This window comes from Gavia stellata, chromosome 26 (assembly GCF_030936135.1).
Source record: "Gavia stellata isolate bGavSte3 chromosome 26, bGavSte3.hap2, whole genome shotgun sequence".
NCBI classification, from domain to species: domain Eukaryota; kingdom Metazoa; phylum Chordata; class Aves; order Gaviiformes; family Gaviidae; genus Gavia; species Gavia stellata.
Genome location: NC_082619.1, coordinates 8,118,089 through 8,145,526, shown reverse-complemented (window position 1 = coordinate 8,145,526; position 27,438 = coordinate 8,118,089). Strand labels below are relative to the sequence as shown.

The 27,438-nt window shown below is 61.9% G+C and overlaps 2 protein-coding genes across 2 annotated transcripts; one reads left to right on the top strand and one right to left on the bottom strand.

Moving 5' to 3' along the window:
• Positions 1 to 1,803: 1,803 nt before the first annotated feature.
• Positions 1,804 to 8,746, top strand: ROBO4 (roundabout guidance receptor 4). Its single transcript, XM_059829719.1, has 21 exons — positions 1,804 to 1,882; positions 1,993 to 2,037; positions 2,131 to 2,409; positions 2,487 to 2,625; positions 2,705 to 2,832; positions 3,599 to 3,711; positions 3,837 to 4,056; positions 4,151 to 4,272; positions 4,743 to 4,914; positions 4,995 to 5,145; positions 5,229 to 5,416; positions 5,843 to 6,019; positions 6,101 to 6,395; positions 6,487 to 6,844; positions 6,902 to 7,068; positions 7,138 to 7,338; positions 7,380 to 7,559; positions 7,657 to 7,827; positions 7,908 to 8,227; positions 8,344 to 8,478; positions 8,575 to 8,746. Exons 1-21 carry the CDS (start codon positions 1,819 to 1,821, stop codon positions 8,718 to 8,720), a joined length of 3,771 nt encoding a protein of 1,256 aa, XP_059685702.1. The 5' UTR covers positions 1,804 to 1,818; the 3' UTR covers positions 8,721 to 8,746.
• A 992-nt stretch (positions 8,747 to 9,738) lies between these two features.
• On the bottom strand, positions 9,739 to 26,897 carry ROBO3 (roundabout guidance receptor 3). The gene is made up of 25 exons (XM_059829538.1): positions 26,750 to 26,897; positions 22,434 to 22,760; positions 20,126 to 20,283; positions 19,910 to 20,030; positions 19,687 to 19,825; positions 18,488 to 18,615; positions 18,280 to 18,404; positions 16,918 to 17,089; positions 16,588 to 16,799; positions 15,149 to 15,230; positions 14,896 to 15,064; positions 14,633 to 14,809; positions 14,014 to 14,128; positions 13,711 to 13,930; positions 13,521 to 13,633; positions 12,940 to 13,420; positions 12,732 to 12,858; positions 12,546 to 12,652; positions 12,255 to 12,464; positions 12,018 to 12,165; positions 11,779 to 11,946; positions 10,377 to 10,483; positions 10,223 to 10,300; positions 10,036 to 10,143; positions 9,739 to 9,953 (listed from the first exon to the last, which is right to left on the bottom strand). Exons 1-25 carry the CDS (start codon positions 26,895 to 26,897, stop codon positions 9,739 to 9,741), a joined length of 4,155 nt encoding a protein of 1,384 aa, XP_059685521.1.
• Between the last annotated feature and the right edge of the window lie 541 nt (positions 26,898 to 27,438).

Sequence of the window (27,438 nt, the reverse complement as noted above, 5' to 3'; positions counted from 1 at the left end):
GTGTGCACGCAGTGTGCAGAGAGAGCAATTATGGAGCGTGCCGGAGGGCATGCATGCAGTGTGCAGAGAAAGCATGCACGGAGCATGAAAGAGGGCATGCATGGAGCATGCACATAGAGCATGCAGAGAGAGCGTGCACAAAGGGTGCAAGAGGGCATGCACAAGGGTGTGCATAAAGAGTGCAGAGAGAGCCTGCATGCAGTGTGCAACGAGAGTGTGCAGCACAATCTGCATGGATTGTGTGGAGAGAGTACACACAGAGCATATGGAGACCGCGTGCACGGAGTGTGCAGAGAGCATGCACGGAGCATGCAGAAAGCATGCATGGAGCATGCAGAGTGTGCATGCACAGATAAGACTGTGCATGGCATTTGCAGAGAAAGCGTGCCAGCATCCGGAGTGCTCTCCGAGTGTGCATGGAGCGTGCAGAGAGCACAAGTATGCAGAGAGGGTCTGTGCAGAACGTGCACAGAGCGCGTGGAGAGAGCGTGTGGAGAGAGCGTTCATGCAGTGTTTGCAGAGAGCTTGCACAGAGCGTGCAGGGAGAGCATGCACGAGGTGTGAGAAAAGAGCATCCGTGAAGCTTGCAAGAAAGCATGCACAGAGCGTGCGAGGAGAGCAGGCATGCAGCGTTTGCATAGGCCATGCATGGAGCACGCAGCGAGCTTGCAAAGAGCATGAGAGAGCATGCATGCAACGCTTGCAGAGGGCACGCACAGGGCATGCGGAAGGAGCGTGCATGGAGCGTGTGGAAAGAGCGTGCACAAAGCGTGTGATAAGAGCATGCACGAAGCGTGCAGCTAAGGTCGTGCACGGAACATGCACAAGCGTGCGGGGAGCACGTGCGCAGCACGCCGAACGAGCACACCCGCACCCGGTGCATGCAAGAGCGCCGTGCCCGCCTGCCGCTGCACACGGATGCGTGCACACAGGTGCCCGGCGCTGCGCGGAGCAGGGGCACGCTAGCATGCAAGCTCACCCAAGCGTGCACACACGCAGAAGGCCTAAACGGGGGGCTCCCTCCTCCCTGCCGCTCCCCGGCTGCACCGTCCCCTAAACGTGGGCTCAAACCCCTGGCCCGAGCGCTGGCCCTCCACCGCGCCTGAATTTTCTGTGAAAATCCCCCAGTTTTGGGGCGCGCACCGTCGCCTCTCCCCCAGGCCTTCCCGGGAAATAGGTTTAGGATGAAAACCGGAGAGCGGCTGTCCGAGCGAGCTGGGCCCCTGGGCACCCAGGGTGGGTGCCGGGGCACCCCGGGGCGCTTAGGGTGCACTACTAACCAATAAACTAAACATACTACCCGGCCGGTGGTGGCACCCTTGGGTGTCTTTGTGGGACAGGGTGCCCCCCCGGGGTGGGGGGACACACACGAGAGGCGGGTGGCAGCTGAGAATGGATGAGCTCGACACACTTGGCTGGCACCCAAATTTAAGCTTGCAGAGCCTGGGACACTCTGGACCATTCACTCTGGTCCCTACTGATGACATCCCCAGCCAAGAGGTTGTTTCTTCTTAATTTGTCTTCCTCTGAATATGGCCGTGGGGGATGGAATTTATTCTGATTAATTAAATTCATTAACCGCCAGCGTCCCCAGCCCCACTGCCTCCGGTTGCTGCTGGTGCCACCGCACCCCGGCGCTCCCACCGCCGTGGGTTGGCTGAGCTGTTTGTGCATCCACCCCCCTCCCCGCTCCCCCATCACTTCCCGGTCCCCACGTCCGGCTATTGTCCCCCCCCATCCGGAGCCGGATCCGGCCCCGGTGCTGGCGGGGAGGGACCGGGATTTAGGGAGGAAGCGGGAAGGCTGGCCAGGGCCGGCATGGCGGGCAGCTGGGCGCTGGCGCTGGGCTTGGGGCTCTGCCTCACCGCGTTGCGCCAAGGAGGTGAGTGCAGCCCCCGAGAGGGGCAAAATACCCTTAACTCTGCCCCCGCTTCCCGGGGGCTGAGACCGTGCCTGCTCAGTGCACCCACCAGCCTCCACGTCACCCCACAGGCTGCCACCCGCCTGGCGCAGCCACGGCACCCCAAACCGCAGCTGGTAAGGACACCCCATGGGGATGATGTGGGTGGGGGGGCCCCAAAATATCCTGTGTGTGTCCCCCCCACCCATGGTGTCCCTTCCCCACCGCAGTGCTGCGGGATAATTTCCGCCTGCAGCCGGGTGATTTGGTGGCCACGGCGGGGCAAGCGTTGGAGCTGGATTGCGTGCCACCCTCGGGGCACCCCGAACCCCACGTCACCTGGAAGAAGGACGGGGTGACCTTGGACTTGACCGGTGACCGGTACATGGTCACCAATGGGAAGTTGCGGGTGGCACCAGCGCGACGGAGCGATTCCGGGCTCTACATCTGCGTGGCGGCCAATGCGGCAGGCAAGAGGGAGAGCCGGGGCGCCCGTGTCTCCGTCCTGGGTAAGCCAAGGGTCTCCCATGGGTGGTGGACATGTCATGTCCAGCCTTGGTGGCACATCCTTGATGTCACCCTGCAGAGAAGCCGACCATCGTGCGGCGCCCGAGCGACACCGTGGCGGTTGCCGGCAGCACCGTGGAGCTGGGCTGTGGCGCCCAAGGTGACCCGGCACCGCGGGTGCAGTGGCACAAGGAGCGTGGGGACCTGCCCTGGGGCAGGTAGGTGGTGGCAGGGTGGAGGTGTCCCATCCCCAGGGTGGGGCGGTGATGGGGCTGATGGAGAGCTGGTGACCCGCAGGCACGAGGTGGACCCGGAGTACACATTGCGCCTCTACGCCGTGACGCCCGCCGACGCCGGCACCTACGTGTGTACGGCACAGAGCCAGCTGGGCACCGCTGCTGCCACCGCCCGCCTCCACGTGGAGGGTCAGTGGTGAGACCTCCATGGCCTCCAACCGCCACGGGCACCCAGGGCCATCCGGAGGTCCATGCAAGGGCATCCATCTAACAGGGTCCATCCCATCTAATGGGGTTCATCCAAGGACGTCATCCAAGGGGAGTCCATCCAAGGGGGGGTCCATGCAAGGGCATCCATCCGAGGGGGTCCATCAAAAAAGGGTCTATGCAACGGAGTCATCTGAGGGGGTCCATTCAAGGAGGGTCCATCAAAGGGGGTACTTCTGAAGGGGGGACCATCTCAGGAGGTCCATCTAAAGGCATCCATCCAACAGGATCCATCCAAGGGGTCCATCCAAGCGTGTCCGTGTAAGGGGATCCATCTAAGGGGATGCATCCAGGTGGGGGTCCATCCAAGGGGATTCATTCAAGAGAGTCCATCTAAAGGGGTTCCATCCAAGGGGGTTCCTCCAAGGGGATCTATTTAAGGGGGTCTGTCCAAGGTGGGGGTCCATTAAAGGAGGATCCAACAAGAGGTATCCATCCAGAGGGTCCATCTAAGAGGGAGGCATCAATGGGAGTCTATCATGGGGTCCATCAAAGGACATCCATCCAAGAGGTGTCCATCCAAGACAGATTCATCAAAGGGTGTCTGTCCGAAGGGGTCCATCCAAGGGGTCTGTTTGAGTGGGTCTTTCTAAGGAGACTTCAGGATCTCCAGGCATGGGTATCTGGGGTGGGTGCTAAGGGACCTTGCTCCTGCCTGGTGCTGCCGTTAGCCTCCCTCTACCCACAGACCAGCTGCCGACGGGCCGGTGGGAGGCTGCGCCACGGGACCTGCTGGCCGTGCGTCTGCACCTGGACAACGGCACCGCGCTGCCCACCGCCGCCATCCGGCTCCACTGGCGGGTTGGTGTGATGCCGGGACGTCCCCACCAGAAGGGTGGGATGGGACATAGGGATGAGGCTGGAGCTCCATCCCCATGTCCCATCTGCATCCCACCACGCCTCGTAACCCTTCCCATCCCCTCCAGATGTTGATGCCAGCGCCGGTGCCGGAGGGCTACATGGTGCTGTACCGCTGCCTGCTCCCTGCCAGCACCTCCTGGGTCCAACACGACGCAGGCAGGGAGCTCAGCACCATCATCCCTGCGCTCCGCAGGGGCTACAAGTACGAGTTCAAGGTCCGACCCTACACTGGAGGGACCCAAGGCTTGGACAGCAACAGCAGGCACCTCTGGATACCCGAGGAAGGTGTGCTGGGCGTGAGGTGTCCCCAGGGATGTCCAGGTGAAGGATGGGGGTTTGGCTGGGGGTTCCAGGATTCTCAGCACCCCTGTCCCGGCAGTACCAAGTGCGGCGCCCCAGCACGTCACCGTGGGCCAGGCTGAGACGGGGAACGGCACCGTGGTGGTGACCTGGGAGCCACCTCCTCCTGAGGCCCACAATGGCATCATTCGGGGCTACAAGGTTTGGGGTGATGTGGTGGGGAGAGTCTGGGGGGCTTCTGGCCAAGGAGGGTCCATCCAAGGGGTCTGTCTAAGGGGGATCCATCTGAGGAGGGAGCCATTCAAAGGTGGGGGTCTGTCCAAGCTGGGGGAGTGGCACCCAAGCAGTCCATCCAAAAGTGATGCACATAAGGGGTCCATCCAAGAGGGATCTCAACAAGGGGGTTCATCCAAGGGGGCCAACCAAGGTGGAGGTCCATCCCAGGAGATCCATCTAAGGGGTTAATCCATCCAAGGAGATCCATCCAAGGGGTCAACCTAAGGAAGGGGGTCATCCACGTGGATCTAACCCAGGGCGGTCCATCCAGGGGGCTTCAACCTAAGGGATTCCTCTAAGGGGGTCATCCAAGGGGTCTGTCCAAGAGGGATCCATCAATGGGGGTCCATCAAGGGGATTCATCTAAGAGGGCCCCTCCTCTTGGTGCATACCAGGTCTGGTCAATGGGAGAGGGCTGGCAGCACCCCACTAACAGGACAGTGGACGGAGGCACCCGCCGCCTGGAAACCCTCCTCCCAAGCTCTGGGGCCGAATTCTGCGTCCAGGTGGCGGCTTTCAACAGCGCAGGGCTGGGGGTCCGCAGCAATGCCACCTGCAGTGTCCTAGGTAGGGGATGGGGAACAAGGTGGGGTGCAGGTGGGGGTCAAGGTGGTGGCACAGGGGTGACGTTGGTGGGACCCTTGCAGGTCTGACGGCGGGGAGCAATGGGGTGGTGCGGGTGCTGCGGCAGCCCGCTGTCATCGCGGCTGTTGGCTCGCTGCTCTGGTTGGCCTTGCTCGCCCTCCTCCTCCTCCTCTGCCAGCGCCGTGCCAGCCAAGACGCCGCGGCTCGCCACAGGTGAGTGGCCGTAGGGTGGGGCACATGGGGAGTCCCTCGCGTGGTAGGGACAAGACACCCTGATGGCACCCCTTGCCTTGCAGGCTGGTGACCGGTGACTCACCGTGGCTCAGTGGCCCCTGGAAACCCGGCTGTGCCCCCCAAAACCTCAGCAGTAACAGCAGCCTTAGCAGCCGGCTCCTGGGCAGCGACGGCAGGGACCCCCACCCCTCCAGTGAGACCCATGGGAGCTGGGACCCTCACCCAGTGCCATGGGATCCCCACCCCTCCAGTGAGCCCCAGGGCTGGGACCCCCACCCAGAGCCATGGGACCCCCACTCAGTGCTATGGAACCCCCCCACAGGGTGCTCTGGGACCCCCACCTGGTGCCATGGGACCCCCACCCATCCCAGTGAGACCCCCACATGATGCCATGGGACTCGACTTCCCACCCAGTGCCCTGGGACCCCCACCCACTTCCATGGGACCCCTCACCCACTGCCACGGGACCCCCACCCAGTGCCTGGAACCCCCCCTGCGTGCTATGGGACCAGCAAAGTGTGCCAGATACCCCCAACCTATGCCTGGGACCCCCCATTTCCATGGGACCCTCTCTGCAGGCAGCAGGGACCTGGGTACAGCCAGAGCTGAGGATGGAGGGGACAAGGGACACCCAGCTCAGCACCCATGGGTGCCCTGACCGCTCTCACCCCTCCAGCTCTGTCCTTGGAGCCGCCGAGCCTCGGACCCCCCACGCCCCCCAACCGCAGCAGCCTCCGTGGGGGGCACCCACCGCCCCTTGGGGACACCGGGTGCTGTGGCGGGGGGCACCCCGGGGTGCACACCTCGCCCAGCACCCCAAACCCAGCACCCTGGGAGCGCATCCGCAAGCGAGGTGGGTAGGGGAGGGACGCGGGGGGACATGGCAGGCACCGGGGAGGTGGCTCATGGCTCTGTGTCCCCCCACCCCATGCAGAGCTGCACCAAGTGCACAGCACCCCGGTGCTCGCGGGTGGCCCCGGCTACGTCCCAGTCACCGGGAGCAGAGGTGAGTGGGGGACAGATTTTGGGCTGGCAGCCGGGTGGCCTCAGCAAAGGGGACATGATGGTGACACTGACACCGCCCTGATGGCCGGAGGGGACCCACGGCAGCTGCCGGTCTTCAGCTCCCCGAAACCGCGGCGGGGCAGCGCCTTGCTTTCCTCCAGCGTCACCGGGTCACCAGTGACACCCCCAAGACCACCCCATGCATGGCACCCGCCAGTGACCCGGTGAGTTTGGGTGTCCCCACCCTGGGGACGCAGATGGGTGCCCTGCACCCCACCCATGCTGCAAAAGCCACCGTGTCCCTTGCACCTGCAGGTCCCCAGCCCCCGTGTGCCCCAGGGACACATCCCCAGTCACTGGGATCCCCAAGGACATGTCCCCGGCCACCCAGTGCCCCAGGGACACATCCCCGGTCACTGAGAGCCCCAGGGATGTGTCACCGGTCACCAGGCGCCCTAGGGACATGTCGCTGGTCACTGAGCACCCCAAGGACAAGTTCCTGGCTACCAGGCACCCCAAGGATGTGTCACCAGTCACCAGGCATCCCAGGGACATGTCCCCAGCCACCAGGCACCCCAAGGACCCATCACCAGCCACCAGGCACCAGAGGGACACAATCTCAGCCACCAAACACCCTGAGGACATGTCCCCGGTCACCAGGTGCCCCAGGGATATGTCCCTGGTCACCAAGCATCCTGACATGTCCCCAGTCCACGGTCACCGCAGAGACACGTTCCCGTGCAGCAGGTACCCCAAGGATATGTTACCAGCCACCAGCCACCCCAAGGACACATCTCCAGTCAGCGGGCACCCAAGGGAGACGTCCCCAGTAATGAGGCTCCCCAAGGAGAAGTCCCCAGCCACCGGGCACCACAGGAACAAGTTCTTGGCCACCAGGTACCCCAAAGACATGTCCCTGGCCACCAGGTGCCTCCGGGAGCTGTCACTGGTGACCAGGCACCCAAGGGACATGTTCCTGTCCAGCAGGTACTCTGAGGACATGTCACCAGGCATGAGGCATTCCAAGGACACTTCCCCAGCCACCGGGCACCACAGGGACACATCTCCGGTCATCAGGCACCCTGAGGAAATGTCCCCAGCCCCCGGTCACCACAAGGACATGTTCTTGGGCACCAGGTATCCCAAGGGCATGTCCCCAGCCACCAGGCACCCCAGGGACCCATCAGGGACCCATCACCATTGACCAGGCACCCAAGAGACACATCTCTGGCCACCAGATACCTAAAGGACATGCCACCGGTCACCAGGCATCCCAAGGACACAACACCAGCCAGCGGGCACCCAAGGGACACATCCCCAGTCACCAGGCACCCTGAGGAGGTGTCCTCAGTCACTGGTCACCAGAGGGACATCTTCTTGGGCAACAGGTACCTCAAGGACATGTCCCCGGTCACCAGGTACCCCAAGGACATGTTCTAGCCGCCAGGCACCCCAGGGACCTGTCATTGGTGACCTGGCACCAAGGGACATGTTCCTGGCCACCAGGTACCCCAAGGACATGTCCCCAGCCACCAGACACCCCAGGGACATGTCCCCAGTCACCGGGCGCCTCTCGCCGGCATTCAGCGATGGGGTCCTCACGCCGCAGAGGGTGGCTGAGGACCTGGAGATGGACCAGGGCACCACCTGCCCCAGGTACGCTCCGTCCCCCCGGGACACCACGATGGTGGCAGCATCCCCCGGTGCCAGCGGCAGCCCTGCCATGTCCCCCGCAGCCCCCCAGCACCGACCACACCACGGTCCTTCTCGCCGCTGCACACCTACGGCTACATCTACGGGCCACCAGCCTCTGAGCTGGGCGAGGAGGAGGAAGAGGAGGAGGAGGAAGAGCGGCAAGCGACAAGGGGCTCACCGGGGGGGTCGCTGCTGAACGGCTGGGGGTCCGTCTCGGAGGACAACTTCGCCAGCGCCCGCTGCAGCTTGGTGAGCTCCTGCGATGGCTCCTTCCTCCTGGACGCCAGCTTTGCCCGGGCACTGGCAGTGGCCGTCGATGGCCTCTGCTTCGGCCTTGAGGACGCCGACGGGGGCTATGGGGGTGAGTGCAGTGTCCCCGGACCCCCCGCCAACCCCACACATCCTCACCTCCCCGAGGGAGGTGGCTCCATCGTGATGCCATAGTGATGCCACCATCTCCTGCCTTCTCCCCGGCAGGTCCCTCACTGCCACCATCACCCTTAGAGGGCGTCTTCTCACCCGGGGTCCCCATCCCCACCTGGGACTGGGGGACAGTGCTGGGGATCCCACGGAGAGCTGGGACAGAGGCGGCCACGGGCATACCGCAGCACAGTGAGTGATGCCCCAACGCCAGGGTGACGGGCACCAGGGGTGGTACGGGGCGTCATCCCTTGCGGGGTGCTGGAAAATGTCCCCTTTTCTTTCCAGGTGGACACGGGTTGGGGAGCGGCAGCCCCTGGGCCAGGGCAGGTGGCGAGCCGGGGACAGGAGGGACAGGAGCGTGGCGGTCGCCAGGGTGCAGGACGCGGCAAGGCCAGAGTTCCCTTGGCTCAGCTAAAATCCAGCTTTATTAAGTGGTTCCCCAAAAAGGGGCTCTTTGCTAGCAAAAGCCACCCACAAAGGGTGGGTGGCACCAAGGTGGGCGGGTGTCCCTCCTTCTCCAGTGTCCTTGTCCTCCCCAACCGTCCTCATCCTTCCGCAGTGTCCCCATCCTTGTCCTCCCCAAGCGTCCTCATCCTTCCCCAGTGTCCCCATCCTTGTCCTCCCCAAGTGTCCTCATCCTTCCCCAGTGTCCCCATCCCTCCTCAGTGTCCTCATCCCTCCCAAAATTCCTCATCCATCCCCAGCATACTCATCCTCCCCAAGTGTCCTCATCCCCTCCAAATGTCCTCGTCCCTCCCCAGTGTCGTCCTCTTTCCCCAGCATCCTCATCCCGCAACGATCCTCATCCAGCCCAAGCACCGTTGTCCATTCCAAGTGTCCCTGTCCTTTCCCAGGGTCATTGTCCCCCCTGACAGTCCTCATCCCCGCTGACTGTTCTCATTTCTCCTGGCTGTCGTCATCCTTCCTGACTGTCCGTGTCCTTTCTCAGCATCCTTGTCCCACCTTGACCGTCCTTGGCCCTCCCAAGTGTCCTCATCCCTCCCAAGCCATCTTGTCCTTCTTGAATGTCCTTGTGCCCCCTCTGAGTGCCCTCGTCCCTCCTGAACGTTCTCATCCCTCCCCAGCGTCCTCATCACTTCCCAGGGTCCTCATCCCTCCTGAGCACCCTTGTCCCTCCCCAGCGTCCTCATCCCAAACAACTGTCCCTGTCCCCAGGGTCCTCATCCCTCCCCGAGTATTCTCACCCCTCCCAAGCATTCTCATCCCTCCGGAGCATCCTTGTCCGACCCAAGCATCCTTGTCCATCCTGACTGTCCTTGTCCCCCCCTTGAGCATCCTTGTCCCTGCCTCCCGCTTGCCACCCACCGGCCGCTGGCTCTGTGCAACCCTATTTACATGGTGCCACTCAGAAATTAAAGAGCATTCCCCCCGTCCCCCCCATGTCCCCATCCCCGTGTCTCCAACCCTGCCACCAGCTCGCCCTCCGCTTCATCGCTTCTCCTGTGACGGGCAAGGAAATGGGGGACCCGGGCGGCGGCGATGGCCGGTCCCTTCGCCGCGGTCCCCCGACGTCTGGCTGCGCCCCGAGCCATGGCCACGGGAGCCAGTGGAGCCACGGGACGAGACGCTGCCCGTCGTGGAGCAGCTGCCGGATGCCTGACCCCGGGACAGGCAGGAGGGTTTGCCGTACGGGATGACCTCGTCTGCAAGGGAGGGGACAAGGCTGGGGTTTGGCGGTGACAGCCCCCCAACTCCTTTGGCACACGGTCGGTGGCTCCGGCTTACCGCCACGGGGCGGGCGATGGGTGACCTTGCGCTCGGCCCCACTCGACTCCCTCTCCGGCGAGGGGCCGGGGGTCTCGCCCGGTGGCGGCAGCGGCGGTGGTGGCAGATCTGCAGCGGAGAGGGAGGAGAGGGCTGAGCCCCCCCTGGACCCACCCTGGACCCCCCAATTTCCCCCCCCCCCACTCACCTCCTGGCTGCTTTTCCCGGCGGTAGCGGCTGCATTTGGGCTTCGGGCGACTTTTTGGGGTCTCCCCGCGGGTTTTCCCTGGGGGTGATGGCAGTGTCAGCCCCCCCTCAGCCGGTGAGCCCCCCACTCACCCAAAATGCTCCCCAGGGCTCACCTGTGCCAGGGGGGCGGCGGGCTCGGGGCGGGTGGCCCTCGCCCGCATCTGGACTCAGAGAGGGGCTGGGTGCCCGCGGAGGGGTGCCGGCGCCATGGGGGGGTCTCCTGGCAAAGATGGGGTGTGGGGTGAAGCTGGGGTGGGGGCCTCACCGTGGTGCTGTGCTGTGCCGGAGCAGGGGGAAGCTGTGTTGTGGTGGCACAGCTGGCTGGCAGCAGCACAGCTGGCTGGCAGCGCCACAGCTGGATTGCAGCTGCACGGCTGCACTTGCAACGGCGCAACTAGATGAGTGCAGTGGCACAGCTGGGTGGAGGGGCCACAGCTGGATGGCAGGGCCACAGCTGGATCACAGCTGCACGACAGGGTTGCGATGGCATGGCTGGAGCACAGCTGGATAGCAATTGCTCCGCTGGATTGCAAGCACAGCTGGGTTGCAGCTGTGCAGCTGGATCACAGCACAACTGGATTGCCAGCACAGCTGGATTGCAACCACACTGCTGCATTGCAGCCGCACAGCTGGATCACAGCACAGCAGGATTGCAATGACACAGCTGGGTTGCAGCTGCACGGATGGGTTGCCTCACAGCTGGATCACAGCACAGCTGGATTGCAACTGCACAGATGGATCACAGCACAGCTGGATTGCCAGCGCACAGCTGGATTGCAATGGTACAGCTGGCCCCTGATGCCACAGCTGCATTGCAGTGGCATGCCAGGATCGCAACGGCACAGCTGGATTGTGACAGCACCGCTGGATCGCGGCACAGCTGGACCATGAGAGCACAGCTGGACAGCAATGTCCCAGCCAGCTCATGACAGCACAGCTGCATCGCGACAGCACAGCTGGATTGTCATGCCGCGGCCAGCTCACAGCATGGCGGATGGATCGTGACGGTATGGCCAGAGCACAACTGGACAGGAGGGATGGATGGTGACAACATGGATGGATCACAAAGGGACATCTGGACCATGGTGGGACATCCAGACCCCAATGGCATGGCTGGACCTTGATGGCACGGCAGCGCCAGATCGTGACAACATGGCTGGATTGTGATGGGACATCCGGACCCCGATGGGACATCCAGACCCCAATGGCATGTCCAGGCTATGGTGGCACAGGAGGGCCGGATCGTGACAACATGGTTGATTGTCATGGGACATCCGGACCATGGTGGAACATCCGGACCATGGTGGGACATCCGGATCCCTATGAGACATCTGGACCCCAATGACAGAGCTGGACAATGATGGCATGGCAAGGTCAGATCATGACAACATGGCTGGATTGCGATGGGACACCCGGACCATGGTGGGACATCCAGACCCCAATAGGACATCCAGACCCTGATGGCACAGCCAGACCCCGATGGCACAGCCAGACCAAGCAAGGCCCATCTCCTACCGGGGCAGGCGGGGGCTATCGAAGTCACGGAGACGGGGGATGTCCTCGGCGGCGCGGGGTGATGGCGTCAGCGTGGCGGTGGACCGGCAGCCGGAGGAGGCGGCGGGCGAGGATGCGGCAGTGGCACAGTGGACATCCTCACCAGGGTACCACTCCTCCGTCCCCAACCTGTGGGGAGGGGGCCACAGGGTGGGTGCTGGGGCCAGCATGCCCCGGCCCCCCCAGCCACCCACACTCACCCGCCAGCTGCTTCTTCCTCTTCATCCTCCTCTTCTTCCTCCTGGGCGCACTGGCTGAGCTCGCTGGCCGAGGGTGGTGGGGGCAGCAGCTCCGTCCAGCTCACCGCCGGCGGTTTCACTGCTTGCCCCAGCTTCTTCCCTTTGGCCCCTGCGGTGATGAAGTATGCCGGGGGGGCTGTGGGGAGGGCACCGTGCCACTGGCACCCATGTGTCCCCCCACCCATCCCACCGCCCTACCGTGCTCTGCCCGGCCACGGGGCACCTGGGGGGCCGGGGCATCCATCGGCTGGGGAACCCCCCCGGCGTAGGGAGTCCCATGCTGCGAGAAGGGACGGGGGAAGGTGTGGAGCTCCTCGCCGCCCACCTCGATGGTGCTGTAAACCGGCCCCTCGCTGGCCCCCACCCCAAATTGTTCCGTCTGCGTGATGTAACGGGTGATGCCAGTGTCTGTGGAGGGCGGCCGGCACCGTCAGGGCTGACCATGACCCCCCCCGATCCAAGCCACCCGTCCCCATGATGGCTCCTCACCGTTGTAGTATCTCTCAGTGGCCCCCAAGCAACCAGTGCCCCCAGCTGCACCGCCGCTGCCGCGCCACGCGTCCGCCAGCCACGGGTAACCACCGCCAGCGGCTGCCCTGCAAGGAGACAGGGTGAAAGGATGCCGCTGGTCCACTCTGGGGGTCCCGGGAAGTGGGAGAGATACCGAGGGGTTACCTGGGGCTGCCGCGCACCGGAGCTGGGAAGGCGACTGCGGAAAGAGGTGGGGGTGAGGGTGGCGAGGGGCCGCGCCGGGGCCCCGGGGCACCTATAGGCTTACCGGTGGGCGTATAGGCGAAGGATGCTGTAAAGAGAGAGGCAGTGGGTGGCTGGTGGGGTGATAGGTGCCAGGGTGGGGGTGTCCCAGGGGTAGCACTCCCCGTACCGGTGAAGTGGCTCAGCTCCTTCTTCCTCCGACGGCGGCCGTAGAGCCAAGCGGCGAAGGCGGCAAGGATGACCCAGCAAGCACCGCCGACACCGGCGATGAAGGCCGGCTGCCTGGCCACCTCGGCCAAACGTTCGGCCACGCTGCTCCCGCCTGCCGGCCCCGCGTCCCGCTCTGCCGGGGGGGCTGCAAGTGACATGGGAAGGAAGGGGACACCGCGGCAGGGGTGCCGAGGAGCGGTCCCCAGCACCGGGGTGAACCCTTCCACCCCGCAACCCATGGGTGTGGCGGTGGTGACGAGTGACTCACCGATGCGGATGGGGATCGGTGCGCTGCGGGCACCCACGCCAGCGCCGGTGGCAGCAGCGACTTCGGCACGGTAAGGGACGCCGGGAACCAGTCCCCGCAGCACCGTTGCCAGCACCGTCCCCTCCACACTCTGGTTGATGTGGAAGCGGCTCTCGTTGCCCAAGCACCAGATCTGAGGGGGGACATGATGGGGACACCCATGGGGACACCATGACACAGTGTCATGGAGGACAGAGGGGACCCGCCGTGTTCCCACCACTGCCGATCCTTACCCGGTAATCACGGATGACACCGTTCTGCTCGGCTGCCGGCGGTGGCTGCCATGAGATGCGGACACTGGTGCCGTTACCGGCCACGCTGACGGCTCGCGGTGGGGCGCTGGGGGCTACCGGGGGGACACGTGGGTTTTCACCTCCAGGGGTTCCCCGGGGACCCCCGCCATCCCACCAACCCCACACTCACCCGCCTCGGGGGTGCGCAGGGCTCGCACGGCGCTGTCAGGGCCGTGGAGGTGATGGAAGTAGGGTCGGACCTTGACCTCATAGTCCTGGCCCCGGCGCAGCTCCGTGAGCAGGGCCCCCCGCTCCCCCGGTGCCTGCACCGCCCGCGCCTCCTCCCAGCGCCCGCCGCGCCGCCGGTACAGCACCCGGTAGCCCTGAAGGAAGGGTGCTTGGCGCTCCACCTGGGGACCCAAGGGGAGGGTGGGATGCAGGGGGGATGCTCGGCACCAGGAGCCCTGTACTGGTGGCGCGGCGCAGCACTCACAGTCCAGGAGAGGCGGACGGAGCCTGGCGGCAGCACCACGGGTTCTTGCAGGTACACGGCCACTTGCGCCAGCTCCCGCTGCACCTGCTCGGGGTCCAGCCCTTGCTGCGTGGGGCTGGCGTCTGCCGAAAACATGAGAGGGCGGTGGGTCCGTGGGCACCTCCATCAGCATCGTTGGTGCGGAGATGCACCCAAGGGTGGTGGGTCCTTGGGCAACTCCACTGGTGTCACCAGGTGGGGTTGCACCCAAGGGTGGTGGATCCACGGGAACCTCCATTGGCAGCACTGGGCGGGGATGCACCCAAAGGTTTTGGGTGCAAGGGCACCTCCATCAGCATCACCAAACAAGGATGCACCCGAGAGCAGTGGGTGCCTGAGCACCTCCACTGGTGTCACCAAGTGGAGATGCACCCAAGGGTGGTGGGTGCATGGACACCTCCACTGGCATCACCAAGCAGGGATGCTCCCAAAGGTGGTGGGTGCATGGACATCTCCATCAGCCTCATTGAGTGGAGATGCACCCAAGGGCGGTGGGTGCACGGACATCTCCATCAGCATCATTGAGTGGAGATGCACCCAAGGGCGGTGGGTGCATGGACACCTCCGCCGGTGTCACCACAGGGTCTCACCTTGGGTGCGCACGGGCTCCGAGACGCCGCTGGGGTCGCTGAGCCCGTAGGCGTTGACCGCCCGCACCAAGAAGAGGTAGACAGTGTCGGGGACGAGGCCGCTCACCGTGTGGGTCTCACCCTCCACGTCAGCCGCCACCGTCTTCCATGGGCCACCGGCCGCCTGGCTGCCAGGGGACAGGGGTGACCCGTGGCTGGGTGGCACTGGGCCACCACGTCACCCCTGCACCCGGAGAGGACGCTTGTGTGATACCTGAAAGCCTCCACGATGTAGGAGGTGACATCGGTGGCACCGCTGTCCTCGTTCCCCTTCCAGCTCAGGGTGACACTGCTTTTGGTGACGTTGGTGACCACGGGGGTGGAGGGTGGCCCAGGGAGGACACCGGGCTCAGGGGACGGCAAGGAGAGGCTGGATCTGTCATCTGCGGGGAGATGTGTGGAGATCTGGGCTGGCTTCGTCCCCGGTGCCACGGTGTTCCCGGTGCAGTGACATCCCTGCGACCCACCTTGCACCTCCAGGGAGCCACCCCAGCGTGTCTCGCCCGCCGAGCTGGTGGCCACGCACTCGTAGTGCCCGGAGTCCGTCACCTGCGAGGGGAAGAGCTCCTGCCCCATCATCCTGAGCACCCGTCACCTCAACACCCGCTGCCCTGAGCACCTGTCCCCTTTGCACCCATCACCCTTGAGCACATACCTCCCTGAGCACCCACCACCTGGTGCACCCACCACCCTGAGCACCCATTTCCCTTTGCACCCACCACCCTGAGCGCCCACCACCCCTTACACCCACCACCCCTTGCATCCACCACCCTGAACACACATTGCCATGTGCACCCACCGCTCTGAGCAACCACCACCCTGAACACCCACCACTCTTTGCACCCACAACCCTGACCACCCACCACCCATTGCACCCACCACTCGTTGCATGCACCACCCTGGGCACCCATTGCCCTTTACACCCACTACCCCGAGCACCCACCACCCATTACACTCACAACCCTGAGCACCCACCACCCTTTGCCCCCATCACCCTGAGCTCCCACCACCCTGAGCACCCACCCACCTGAGCATCCATCGCCCCGAGCACCCACCACCCCAGCACCCACCGCCCTTTACACCCATCACCCCAAGCACCCGCCACCCATTGCACCCACAACCGTGAGCACCCACCAACCCTTGCAGCCACCACCCTGAGCACCCACCACCGTTTGCACCCACCACCCTGAGCACCCACCAACCTGAGCACCCTCCTCACCTCGCCCCCACCACTGTTTACACCCACCACCCCTTACACCCGTCACCACTTGCATCCACCACCCTGAGCACCCATTGCTGTGTGCACCCACTGCTCCGAGCACCCACCACCCTGAACACCCACCACCCTTTGCACCCACAACCCTGACCACCCACCACCCATTGCACCCACCACTCGTTGCATCCACCACCCTGGGCACCCATTGCCCTTTACACCCACCACCCTGAGCACCCACCACCCATTACACCCACAGCCCTGAGCACCCACCACCCATTGCACTCCCACCTCTTGCACCCACCACCCTGAGCTCCCACCACCCTCAGCACCCACCACCCATTGCACCTACCACCCTTTGCACCCACAACCCTGACCACCCACCACCCATTGCACCCACCACTCGTTGCATCCACCACCCCGGGCACCCATTGCCCTTTACACCCACCACCCCGAGCACCCGCCACCCATTGCACCCACAACCATGAGCACCCACCAACCCTTGCAGCCACCACCCTGAGCACCCACCACCATTTGCACCCACCACCCTTTGCCCCCACCACCCCTTGCACCCACCCACCCTTTGCACCCACCGTGCCCCCCACCCCCTGGAGCCCCTCCCATCCCCGCACTGCCGCCCCACGGGTGCCCCCGGGGGTGGGTGCCCTGAGCCCCCGCTCCAGGCCGGCTCACCCGGAGGCCGGTGATCCGTAGGGTGCCGTTCTCCAGCAAGCTGGCACGGGGCTGGGCACCCACCAGGGCGCTCCCGTCCTTCAGCCACCCCACGCTGGCCGGGGGGTCACCGCCCCCCACCCAGCACGGCAACTGTGCCGTGGCCCCCACCGGCAGCACCGTCCGGTTAGCAGGACCCCGGCGGATCACCGGCGGTCGGTCATCAGCCGGCACTAGGGTGAAGAGCGGGGGAAATCCAGCGCTTGCACCCCTCCCCGGTAACGCCTCGCTGCCGGGATGGGTGCCACTCGTGCACTGAATGTGCCCGTTCTCTGCCAGCGCGGGACTTACCCTCTTCCACCTCCAACCGTGCCTTGGCCAGGACGCTGCCGGCCACGCTGATGGCCTGGCACAGGTAATAACCGGCGTCGGCGGGCTGCACGTCGGCAATGGTGATGGCGCCGGCGGGGCTGACCGAAAAGCGGCTGGTGGGGTGCGGGGGCTGACCGGGGAACAGCAGGGTCTGGGGGGGAGGGAGGGGTGCAGAGGGCTGCTGAGTGGGGGGGGACGGTGGAGGGGATGGGATGGGATAGGGTGGGATGGGATGGGGATGGGGATGGAGTGGGATGGGATAGGTATGGGGATGGAGATGGGGATGGGGACAAGGATGGGGACAGCGATGGGAATGGGATGGGATGGGGATGGAGTTGGATGGGATGGGACAGGATGGAATGGGGATGGGGATGGGGACGGGGATGGAGACAGGGACAGGGACAAGGATGGGGACAGGTTTGGGAATGGGATGGGATGCGGATAGGATGGGATGGGATGGGGATAGGCATGGAGACGGGGATGGGGACAAGGATGAGGACAGGGATGGGAATGGGATGAGATGGGGATGGGATGGAAACAGGGATGGGATGCTATGGGACAGGGATGGGAATGGAATGGGGACAGGGATGGGGATGGAGACAGGGATGGGGACAAGGATGGGGACAGGGATGGGAATGCGATGAGATGGGGATGGGATGGAAACAGGGATGGGATGCGATGGGACGGGGATGGGGATGGAATGGAGACAGGGATGGGGATGGAGACAGGGATGGGGACAAGGATGGGGACAGGGATGGGAATGGGATGAGATGGGGATGGGATGGAAACAGGGATGGGATGCGATGGGACGGGGATGGGGATGGAATGGAGACAGGGATGGGGATGGAGACAGGGATGGGGACAAGGATGGGGACAGGGATGGGAATGGGATGCGATGGGGATGGGATGGAGACAGGGGTGGGGATGGGATGGGGATGCGGGTGGGGATAGAGACAGGAATGGGGACAAGGATGGGAACAGGGATGGGATGGGATGGGATGGGATGGGACAGGAATGGGGATGGAATGGGGACAGGGATGGGGACAAGGATGGGAACACGGATGGGATGGGATAGGGACAGGGATGGAGATGGAGATGGGGATGGGGACAGGGGTGGGGAGGGGATGGGGACAGGGATGGGGATGGGGAAGGGGATGGGATGGGGATGGAGATGGGGATGGGGACAAGGATGGGGACAGGGATGGGATGGGGACAGAGATGGGATGGGGATGGAATAGGAACGGGGATGGGGATGGAGATGGGGATGAGGACAAGATGGGGACAGGGATAGGGATGGGGATGGGGATGTGGACAGGGATGGGGACAGGGAGGGGGACAGACCTGGCTACCCTCCTTCTGCCAAAAGACGGCGGGTGGCGGGTTGCCCTTGCTCCGGCACTGGAAGGTCACGCTCTGGCCGGGGGTTACAGTCTGGTCCCGGGGCCCGGTGACAAGCTGGGGGGGCACTGCCGCAGCACGGGGAGAGAAAAGGGCTTGGCCGGCCGCTTCGCCAGCACCCTGGGGTGCTCCCTTGGGGATCCCCCCTTACCGTGCACGGTGAGGGTGCCCGACGCCTCCGACCGGCCCACGCTGTTGTCGGCCACGCAGGTGTAGGTGCCCTCGTCCTCCGCCCGCAGCCGGATGATCCGTAGGGTGTTGTCGGGCAGCACCTCCCACCTGGGGGCGGGGGAACCCCGCGAGGCCGCGGCGCCGGCAGGGTGCCGGGGCGCCGGGAGGGCGCGGGATGCCACGGGGATGTGGGGTGCAGCGGGAATGTCGATGAGGTGAGGAGGTGGGATGTAGTGGGGATGTGGGATGCAATGGAGGTGCGGGATGCAATGATGCAATGGAGATGTGGGATGTAATGGGGATGTGGGATGCAATGGAGGTGTGGGATGCAATGATGCAATGGAGATGTGGGATGGAATGGGGATGCAGGATGAGATGGGGATGTGGGGTGTGATGGGGATGTGGGATGCCGCGGGGATGTGGGATGTGATGGGGATGCGGGATGCAATGGAGATGTGGGATGCGATGGGGATGCAGGATGCAACATAGATGTGGGATATGATAGGGATGCAGGTTGTGATAGGGATATGGGATGTGACAGGGATGTGGGATGTGATAGGGATGCGGGATGTGACAGGGATGTGGGATGTGACAGGGACGTGGGATATGATAGGGATATGGGATGTGACAGGGATGCCGGATGTGATAGGGATATGGGATGCGACAGGGATGTGGGATGTGACAGGGATGTGAGATGCGATAGGGATGTGGGATGTGACAGGGAGGTGGGATATGATAGGGATATGGGATATGATAGGGATATGGGATGTGACAGGGATGCCAGATGCGATAGGGATATGGGATGTGACAGAGTTGTGGGATGTGACAGGGATGTGGGATGCGATAGGGATGTGGGATGTGACAGGGATGTGGGATGTGACAGGGATGCGGGATATGATAGGGATGTGGGATATGATAGGGATGCGAGATGTGATAGGGATACAGGATGTGACAGGGATGTGGGATGTGATAGGGATTGGGGATGTGATAGGGACATGGGATGTGATAGGGATGCGGGATGTGATATGGATACTTGACGCCATGGGGATGCAGGATGCGACGGGAATGCGGGCTGCAACGAGGCTGCACGACGCTCCAAGCGCACCAGACCGCCACGCAGCGATGCCCCCCACCCCAACCCCGGCACCCGCCGCGCCAGCCCCCTCGCCCACCGCTTACCTTCCCGGCGGCATCTCGCCCTCCTCCTTGCGCCATCGAGCCGCCGGCCGGGGGTCCCCCACCGCCTCGCAGGGAAACTCCGCCGTCCCCTCCACCAGCACCGCTTGGTTGAGAGGCCTCTTGCCGAACGCCGGGCGCTCTGCGGGGCGGCCGTCAGTCCCGCCGGGATGGCACCCACACCCCCCACGACACCCCGAAAAATGGCATCCCCGTCCCCACGCACCAAAGACCACCAGCTCGGCCGGCTCGCTGTCCCTCTCCCCCACCACGTTGGTGGCCACGCAGACGTAGACGCCGGCGTCGCTCTTGCGGGCACTGGCCAACATCAGCTTCCCACCACGGATCTGGGGGGCAACGCGGCTCAACCGGGGCGGGGGGCTCAAACCGCACCCCCAACCCTGGTTTTGGGGGACACCCACACCGCCCCGGTATCCCTCACCGTCAGGCGCTCGTCCTTGTCGCTGAGCCGGGCGCCGTTCTTCTTCCAGGAGACGCTGGGTTCGGGGTGGCCGCGGGGGGGGACGCACTCCAGGACGGCGGGTTCGCCCGCCGCCACCGCCACGTCCCCGGGGGGCTGCCGGAAATCGTCCCGCAGCACTGGGGCGGGAAAAGCGGGGCGCGACGTCAGCCCTGCCTCAGTTTCCCCATCCCTGGCACCCCTCCCGCTGGCGACGCCCAATCCCGTTTTCCCAACGCGGGGATAACTCAGCTCAGCCATGGCGCTGAGACGAATTTAAGTCCGGCATCGTCCCGGCGCTGGGTCTGACCCCCGGCCTCGGCCGGGACCCGCGGGGGCAGCGGGTGCCCCGGGGGGCACCCAGGGCCGAAGCCGGGGGGCGGTGGCGGGGACGGCCTTTTCAGGGAGTCGCGTTTCTCGTCTTTTCTTTCCGCTGGGTTGGGATTTCCTTGCGGCCCTTTTCATTCGCTTTCCAGCGTTTGCCGGTGTTTTCCTCCGGTCGCTGTTATTTCCATTCCCTTTCGATTGTTTTCATTTGGTTTCATTTATTGCCATTTCTTTCCACTTCTTTTCATTTCTTTCCACTTATTTTTGCTTATTTTCATTTATTTCCACTTTTATTTTCACTCGTTTTCCTTTCTTTTTACTTATTTTCATTAGTTTCCCATTATTTTATTTTTTTTCACTTATTTTCATTTATTTTCACTTATTTTCACCCGTTTTAATTTACTTTTACTTATTTTCATTATTTTCCCATTATTTTAATTTCTTTTCACTTATTTTCATTTATTTCCACTTACTTTCACTTGTTTTCATTTCTTTTCACTCACTTTCATTTCTTTTCACTTTCATTTCTTTTCACTTATTTTCATTTGTTTTTATTTATTTTCATTTATTTCCACTTATTTTCATTAGTTTCCCATTATTCTCATTTCTTTTCACTTATTTTCATTTATTTCCACTTACTTTCACTTCTTTTCATATCTTTTCACTTCTTTTCATTTATTTTTACTTATTTTCATTCGTTTCCCATTATTCTCCTTTCTTTTAATTTCTTTTCATTTGTTTTCATTTATTTTCACTTCTTTTCATTTATTTTCAACTATTTTCATTTGTTTTCACTTATTTTCACTTGTTTTCACTTGTTTTCATTTATTTTCCCTGATTTCATTGCTTTCCACTGATTTTCGTTCATTTTCATGTATCTTCATTTATTTTCACTTATTTCTATTAATTTCCTATTATTTTCATTTATTTCCACTTACTTTCACTTGTTTTCATTTCTTTTCACTAATTTTCATTTCTGTGCACTTATTTTCATCAATTTCCCATTATTTTCATTTCTTTTCACTTATTTTCATCAATTTCCACTTATTCTCATTCGTTTTCATTTCTTTTCACTTCATTTCTTTTCACATCTTTTAATTTCTTTTCACTTATTTCCATTAATTTCCCATTATTTTCATTCATTTCCACGTATTTTCACTTGTTTTCATTTATTTTCACTTATTTTCATTAATGCCCATTATTTTCATGTCTTTTCACTTCTTTTCATTTCTTTTCGCTTATTGTCATTTCTTTCGACTTCTTTTCCTTAATTTCCAATTCTTTTCCCTAATTTCCAATTCTTTTCATTAATTTCCAATTCTCTTCCTTAATTTCCAATTCTTTTCCTAATTTCCAATTCTTTTTCCTAATTTCCAATTCTTTTCATTACTTTCCAATTATTTTCCTTAATTTCCAATTATTTTCATTAATTTCCAATTATTTTCATTAATTTCCAGTTCTCTTCCTTAAATTCCAATTCTTTTCCTTAAATTCCAATTCTTTTCCTTAATTTCCAATTCTTTTCCCTAATTTCCAATTCTTTTCATTAATTTCCAATTCTTTTCCTTAATTTCCAATTCTTTTTCCTAATTTCCAATTCTTTTCATTACTTTCCAATTATTTTCCTTAATTTCCAATTATTTTCATTAATTTCCAATTCTCTTCCTTAAATTCCAGTTCTTTTCCTTAATTTCCAATTCTTTTCCTTAATTAGCAATTCTTTTCATTAATTTCCAATTCTTTTCCCTAATTTCCAATTCTTTTCCTTTCTTTTCCCTTATTTCCCCCTCTCTTTTCATTCCTCTTCTCTCCTTTGCAGCTCTTTTCCCTCCTTTTCACCCAGCAGCACCAGGCCCGAGGAGAGGGGCGGCTTTTGCAGCCCCTCACCCCCGCAGCCGCCCCCCCATCCTGGGGTCAGCCCCCCGCACCCCCAAAATCCCCCCACCCCACCCCAGGGACTCACCGGCCACCTCCAAGGAGGCGTTCCTGCTGGTGGCCTCCCCCAGGTAATTCCTGGCCACGCAGACGTAGACCCCCTCGTCGGGTTTGCCCCGCCGGCCGTGGAGGATGCGGAGGAAGAAGAGGGACCCCCCCGGCAGGAGGGTGCGGTGGGAGCGGGGGTCCTCCCGGTCCGTCTCCACCCGCTCCCCATCTTTGTACCACTCCACCGCCGGGGCCGGGCGACCTTCAGCTTTGCAGCTCAAAGTGGCCGGTTCTCCCTTGGAGACCAGGAGATCGGTGGGGTGCTCCACGATACGGGGGGCCGTGTCCTCCAGCTGAGGGTGGGAGCCTGCGTCAAAAAATAAGTGGGGTGGGCCCCACGCGCCCCCAACCCGAGGAGGTGGGGAGGGGGGGTTGTGGGGCTGAGCATCTTCCTTTGGCTGGCACCGCGCTTTCGTGGCGGCATCGCCTGCTTTGCTGGGTGAGCAGGAGGTGAGATGAAGTGTGGCCAGGTCTCAGCCCAGTGTAGCCTCCTCCCACCCAGGTTTTGAGATGGCCAGGAGGTGAGATGAGGTGTGGACAGGTCTCAGCCCAGTGTATCACCCCCACACCCAGGAGGTGAGATGGCCAGGAGGTGAGATGAAGTGTGGCCAGGTCTCAGCCCAGTGTATCACCCCTATGCCCAGGAAATGAGATGGCCAGGAGGTGAGATGAAGTGTGGCCAGGTCTCAGCCCAGTGTATCCTCCTCCCACCCAGAGGTGAGATGGCCAGGACGTGAGATGAAGTGTGGCCAGGTCTCAGCCCAGTGCATCCTCCTCCCACCCAGGGAGTGATATGGCCAGGAGGTGAGATGAGGTGTTGCCAGGTCTCAGCCCAGTGTATCACCCCTACACCCAGGAAATGAGATGACCAGGAGGTGAGATGAAGTTTGGCCAGGTCTCAGCCCAGTGTATCACCCTAATGCCCACGAAATGAGATGACCAGGAGGTGAGATGAAGTGTGGCCAGGTCTCAGCCCAGAGTATCCTCCTCCCACCCAGGAGGTGAGATGTCCAGGAGGTGAGATGAAGTGTGGCCAGGTCTCAGACCAGTGTATAACACACACCCCCACACCTCAACCCAGAGTGGCTGCTGGTGGGGTGGGAGCATGACTGAAGGGGTGTCAAACCCACAGGGGTGGGGACGGGGGGACAAAGTAGCTCCGCTCCCAGTAACACCACTTTTCTGCCCAGTTTCCAACTGGGCATCCCTGGGGAAACAGGGTTGGGGCTAAATTCACCCAAAAAAGGGGTTTTTTTCCATCAGCTGCAAGCGATGATTTTCTGTAGCCGAGCTGGTCACCCCAGGTTGCAGAAAATGCTTAATTTTAAGTTAAAAAAAACCCGTATTGGGTCTGCGGGGCTGTTCCAGGAAAATCCCCACTTTTAGGGCATGGGAATTAATGAACGCTCATTAATGCTGGGGTAATTAATGCTCATTAATGGTGGGGTCTCACTGCCTGGCTCCTGATGGCACAGCCCACCCATGTCCCTGGAGACCGGCTGCGCTCACACTCACATGCATGCAGCTTGCACGCAGGTGTATGCGCATGCGCATACATGCACACGCATGAACACGCATGCAGCCATGCACCGGCATGCGTCAGCACGCGTTTGCACGCATGCGTGCAGTTACGGACACACATGTGCGTGCGGATCCCGTGTGCATTCACACGGCGGCGTGCATACATGCATCTGCATGTGTAGATGCGTGCATTCATGTGTGCATTCGTGCAGGGGCGTGCGTGCATGCACTTACACACACACGCAGGTGCGTGCATGCGTGTGTACATGTACGCAAGGGCGTGCATGCATGCACTTACACAGATGCATGCACGCATGTCTGCAGGCATGCAGCGGTATGCGAGCACACACAGACATGCATTTGCGCACGCATTTGCACACGCGCACGGGCAGGCTCATCCACGCACCTCCACACACATGTTCGGGTGGGGCGCACGAGCCTGCGCTTACCCGCACCCCTGCGCATCCACGCATGCACACGCATGCATGCAGCCCCACACATTTAGGCGCACGCCCACCACATGCGTGTCCCTGCATTCGCACGCGCACACATGCGTGTGCACGCGCTCCTGCCCCAGCTCCCAAGCATCACAGTGCCGGGAAGGGGGGGGACACTGCAATTTGGGGCGCCCTGGGCAGGCGGGATGTGTTGCCATGGGGACGGGATGCGGCTGCCATGGGGACGGGGAGGGATGCTGCGGGGTACCGGGTACCCCGTGGGGTGGGGTGGGCGCAGCGGGGGCCAAGGGGGCCGCAGCTGGGCCCGGTGGCTAATTGGGACGAGCGGGGGGTCAGGCCAGGCCTCCTCCTGCGCCCGGCCGGCTGCGCCGGGGCGGGGGGTCCCGTGGGGGTTTGGGAGGGGGGACCCCCCACTCCAATCAGCCACCCAGAGCCAAACGGGGGGGGAAGTTCAGACTGAAAAAGAGGGGAAAAGCTCAAAAAGGGCTTAAAATTCAAGCGGACCCCCCCTCCCTCACCCCACTGGTACCCGCAGTCGGCCCCTGCTGCCCCCCTCTGCCCCCCTGCTCCGGTCCGGCTAGGGGACATGGGGCTGGTTTGGGGACACAGGGTCGGTTTGGGGACATCGAGATGGTTTGGGGACACAGGGCTGGTTTGGGGACACGGGGTCTCTCCCAGCTCAGGATCTGGGGCCCGGTGTGGGGACACAGGGACAGTTTGGGGACACCAGGGTCCCTCCTGACTCGGGGACACAGGGCTAGTTTGGGGACATGGGGCTGGTTTGGGGACACAGGACTGGTTTGGGGACATGGGGCTGGTTTGGGGACAAGGAAATGGTTTGGGGACACAGGACTGGTTTGGGGACATGGGGCTGGTTTGGGGACAAGGAAATGGTTTGGGGACACAGGGCTGGTTTGGGGACAAGGAAATGTTTTGGGGACACAGGGCTGGTTTGGGGACATGGGGCTGGTTTGGGGACAAGGAAATGGTTTGGGGACACAGGGCTGGTTTGGGGACAAGGAAATGGTTTGGGGACACAGGGCTGGTTTGGGGACATGGGGCTGACTTGGGGACAAGGAAATGGTTTGGGGACACAGGGCTGGTTTGGGGACATGGGGCTGGTTTGGGGACAAGGAAATGTTTTGGGGACACAGGGCTGGTTTGGGGACATGGGGCTGGTTTGGGGACAAGGAAATGGTTTGGGGACACAGGGCTGGTTTGGGGACATGGGGCTGGTTTGGGGACAAGGAAATGTTTTGGGGACACAGGGCTGGTTTGGGGACATGGGGCTGGTTTGGGGACAAGGAAATGGTTTGGGGACACAGGGCTGGTTTGGGGACATGGGGCTGGTTTGGGGACAAGGAAATGGTTTGGGGACACAGGGCTAGTTTGGGGACACGGGGTCTCTCCCGGCTCAGGGTCTGGGGGTCGGTGTGGGGACACGGGGCTGGTCCGGGGACACTGGGGCTGGTTTGGGGAGACTGGGTCAGTTCCAGTTCAGGGTCTGGGGATGGGGTTGGGGACATAGGACTGGTCTGGGGACATGGGGTCTCTCCCAACTCAGAGTCAGGGGGTCGGTGTGGGGACAGAGGGGTGGTTTGGGGACGTGGGGCTGGTCCGGGTTCAGAGTTTAGGGATTGGTGTGGGGACGTGGGGGCAGTCTGGGGACACCGGGTTGCTTCAGGTTCGGGGACATTGGGTCAGTGTAGGGACACAGGGACAGTTTGGGAACAGGGGGTCCCTTCCGGTTTAGGGTCTGGGGGTTGGTCCGGGAACACGGGGACAATTTGGGGACACCGGATCAGTCCCAGTTCATGGTCTGGGGGTCGGTGTAGGGACACGGGGCCGGTTGGAGAATAGGGGGTTGCTCCCGGTTTGAGATCTGGGGACACGGGGCTGGTTTGGGGACACCGGATCAGTCCTAGTTTGGGGTCTAGGGGCTGGTTTGGGGACACAGGGTCACTCCCAATTTGGGGACACAGGGCTGGTCCCAGTTTGGAGTCACGGAGACTATGTGGGGATGCGGGATCGCTCCCGATTCGCCGTTGGGGGACACGGAGCCGGTCCCGGAGCGGGGACACGGGACTGATTTGGGGACACCGGCTGGCTCCCTGATTGGGGACACGAGACAGGTCCCAGTGTGGGGACGTGGGGACGATTTGGGGACTCAGGGGCCGGTCCCGATGGGGGTCCCGACTGGGGCTGGGGGGGCTGCAGGCTCTTCCCAGCATTACGGCTGGACCAGGACCGGGGACCCCGGGATGGAGGGACAGAGGGACAAGGGGACACGGGGCCAGCAGGACCCGGGGCCACGTACCGTTGCCGGGGGTGAGGCCGGGGAGGTGGAGCGCGGCGATGGTGCGGTTGATGCCGAGCAGGAGCTGCGAGGAGTTGGAGCCCTCGGCCCCCAGCGAGTCGGCGAACAGGTTCATCTGCAGCAGCGTCTTCAGCAGGTACCGCAGCATCCTGGCTCGGCTCGCTTGGGCTCGGCTCGCTTAGGCTCGGTTCAGCTCCGTCCGACCCAGCGCGGCTCGTCCCGGCTGAGCTCGACCCGGCTCGGCTCAGCACCGCCCGACCCCAGCGCAGGAGGGCACGGCTGAGCCCGGCTCGGTTCGGCTCGGTTCAGCACGGCTCGGCTCGGCTCGGCACGGCCCCGACCCAGCGCAGCTCAGCTCGGCTCGGTTCAGCCCGGCTCGGTTGAGCACGGCTCGGCTCAGCCCGGCTCGGCTCAGCACGGCTCGGCTCAGCCCGGCTCGGCTCAGCCCAACTCGGTTCAGCGCGGCTCGGCTCGGCTCGGCACGGCCCCGACCCAGCGCAGCTCAGCCCGGCTCGGTTCAGCACGGCTCGGTTCAGCCCGGCTCGGCTCAGCACGGCTCGGTTCAGCCCAGCTCGGCTCAGCCCAACTCGGTTCAGCCCGGCTCGGCTCAGCACGGCTCGGTTCAGCCCGGCTCGGTTCAGCACGGCCCCGACCCAGAGCGGCTCAGCACGGCTCGGCTCAGCACGGCT

Coding starts and splice junctions, on each gene's coding strand:
- ROBO4 (XM_059829719.1), top strand. CDS start 1,819: ATGGCGGGCAGCTGGGCGCTGGCGCTGGGCTTGGGGCTCTGCCTCACC. Junction 5,417..5,842: donor ATGGGATCCCCACCCCTCCA/GTGAGCCCCAGG, acceptor TCACCCCTCCAG/CTCTGTCCTTGGAGCCGCCG. Junction 7,069..7,137: donor AACAAGTTCTTGGCCACCAG/GTACCCCAAAGA, acceptor CAGGCACCCAAG/GGACATGTTCCTGTCCAGCA.
- ROBO3 (XM_059829538.1), bottom strand. CDS start 26,897: ATGCTGCGGTACCTGCTGAAGACGCTGCTGCAGATGAACCTGTTCGCC. Junction 15,065..15,148: donor TGGCTCCCTGGAGGTGCAAG/GTGGGTCGCAGG, acceptor ATCTCCCCGCAG/ATGACAGATCCAGCCTCTCC. Junction 10,144..10,222: donor CCGGGAAAAGCAGCCAGGAG/GTGAGTGGGGGG, acceptor TCTCCGCTGCAG/ATCTGCCACCACCGCCGCTG.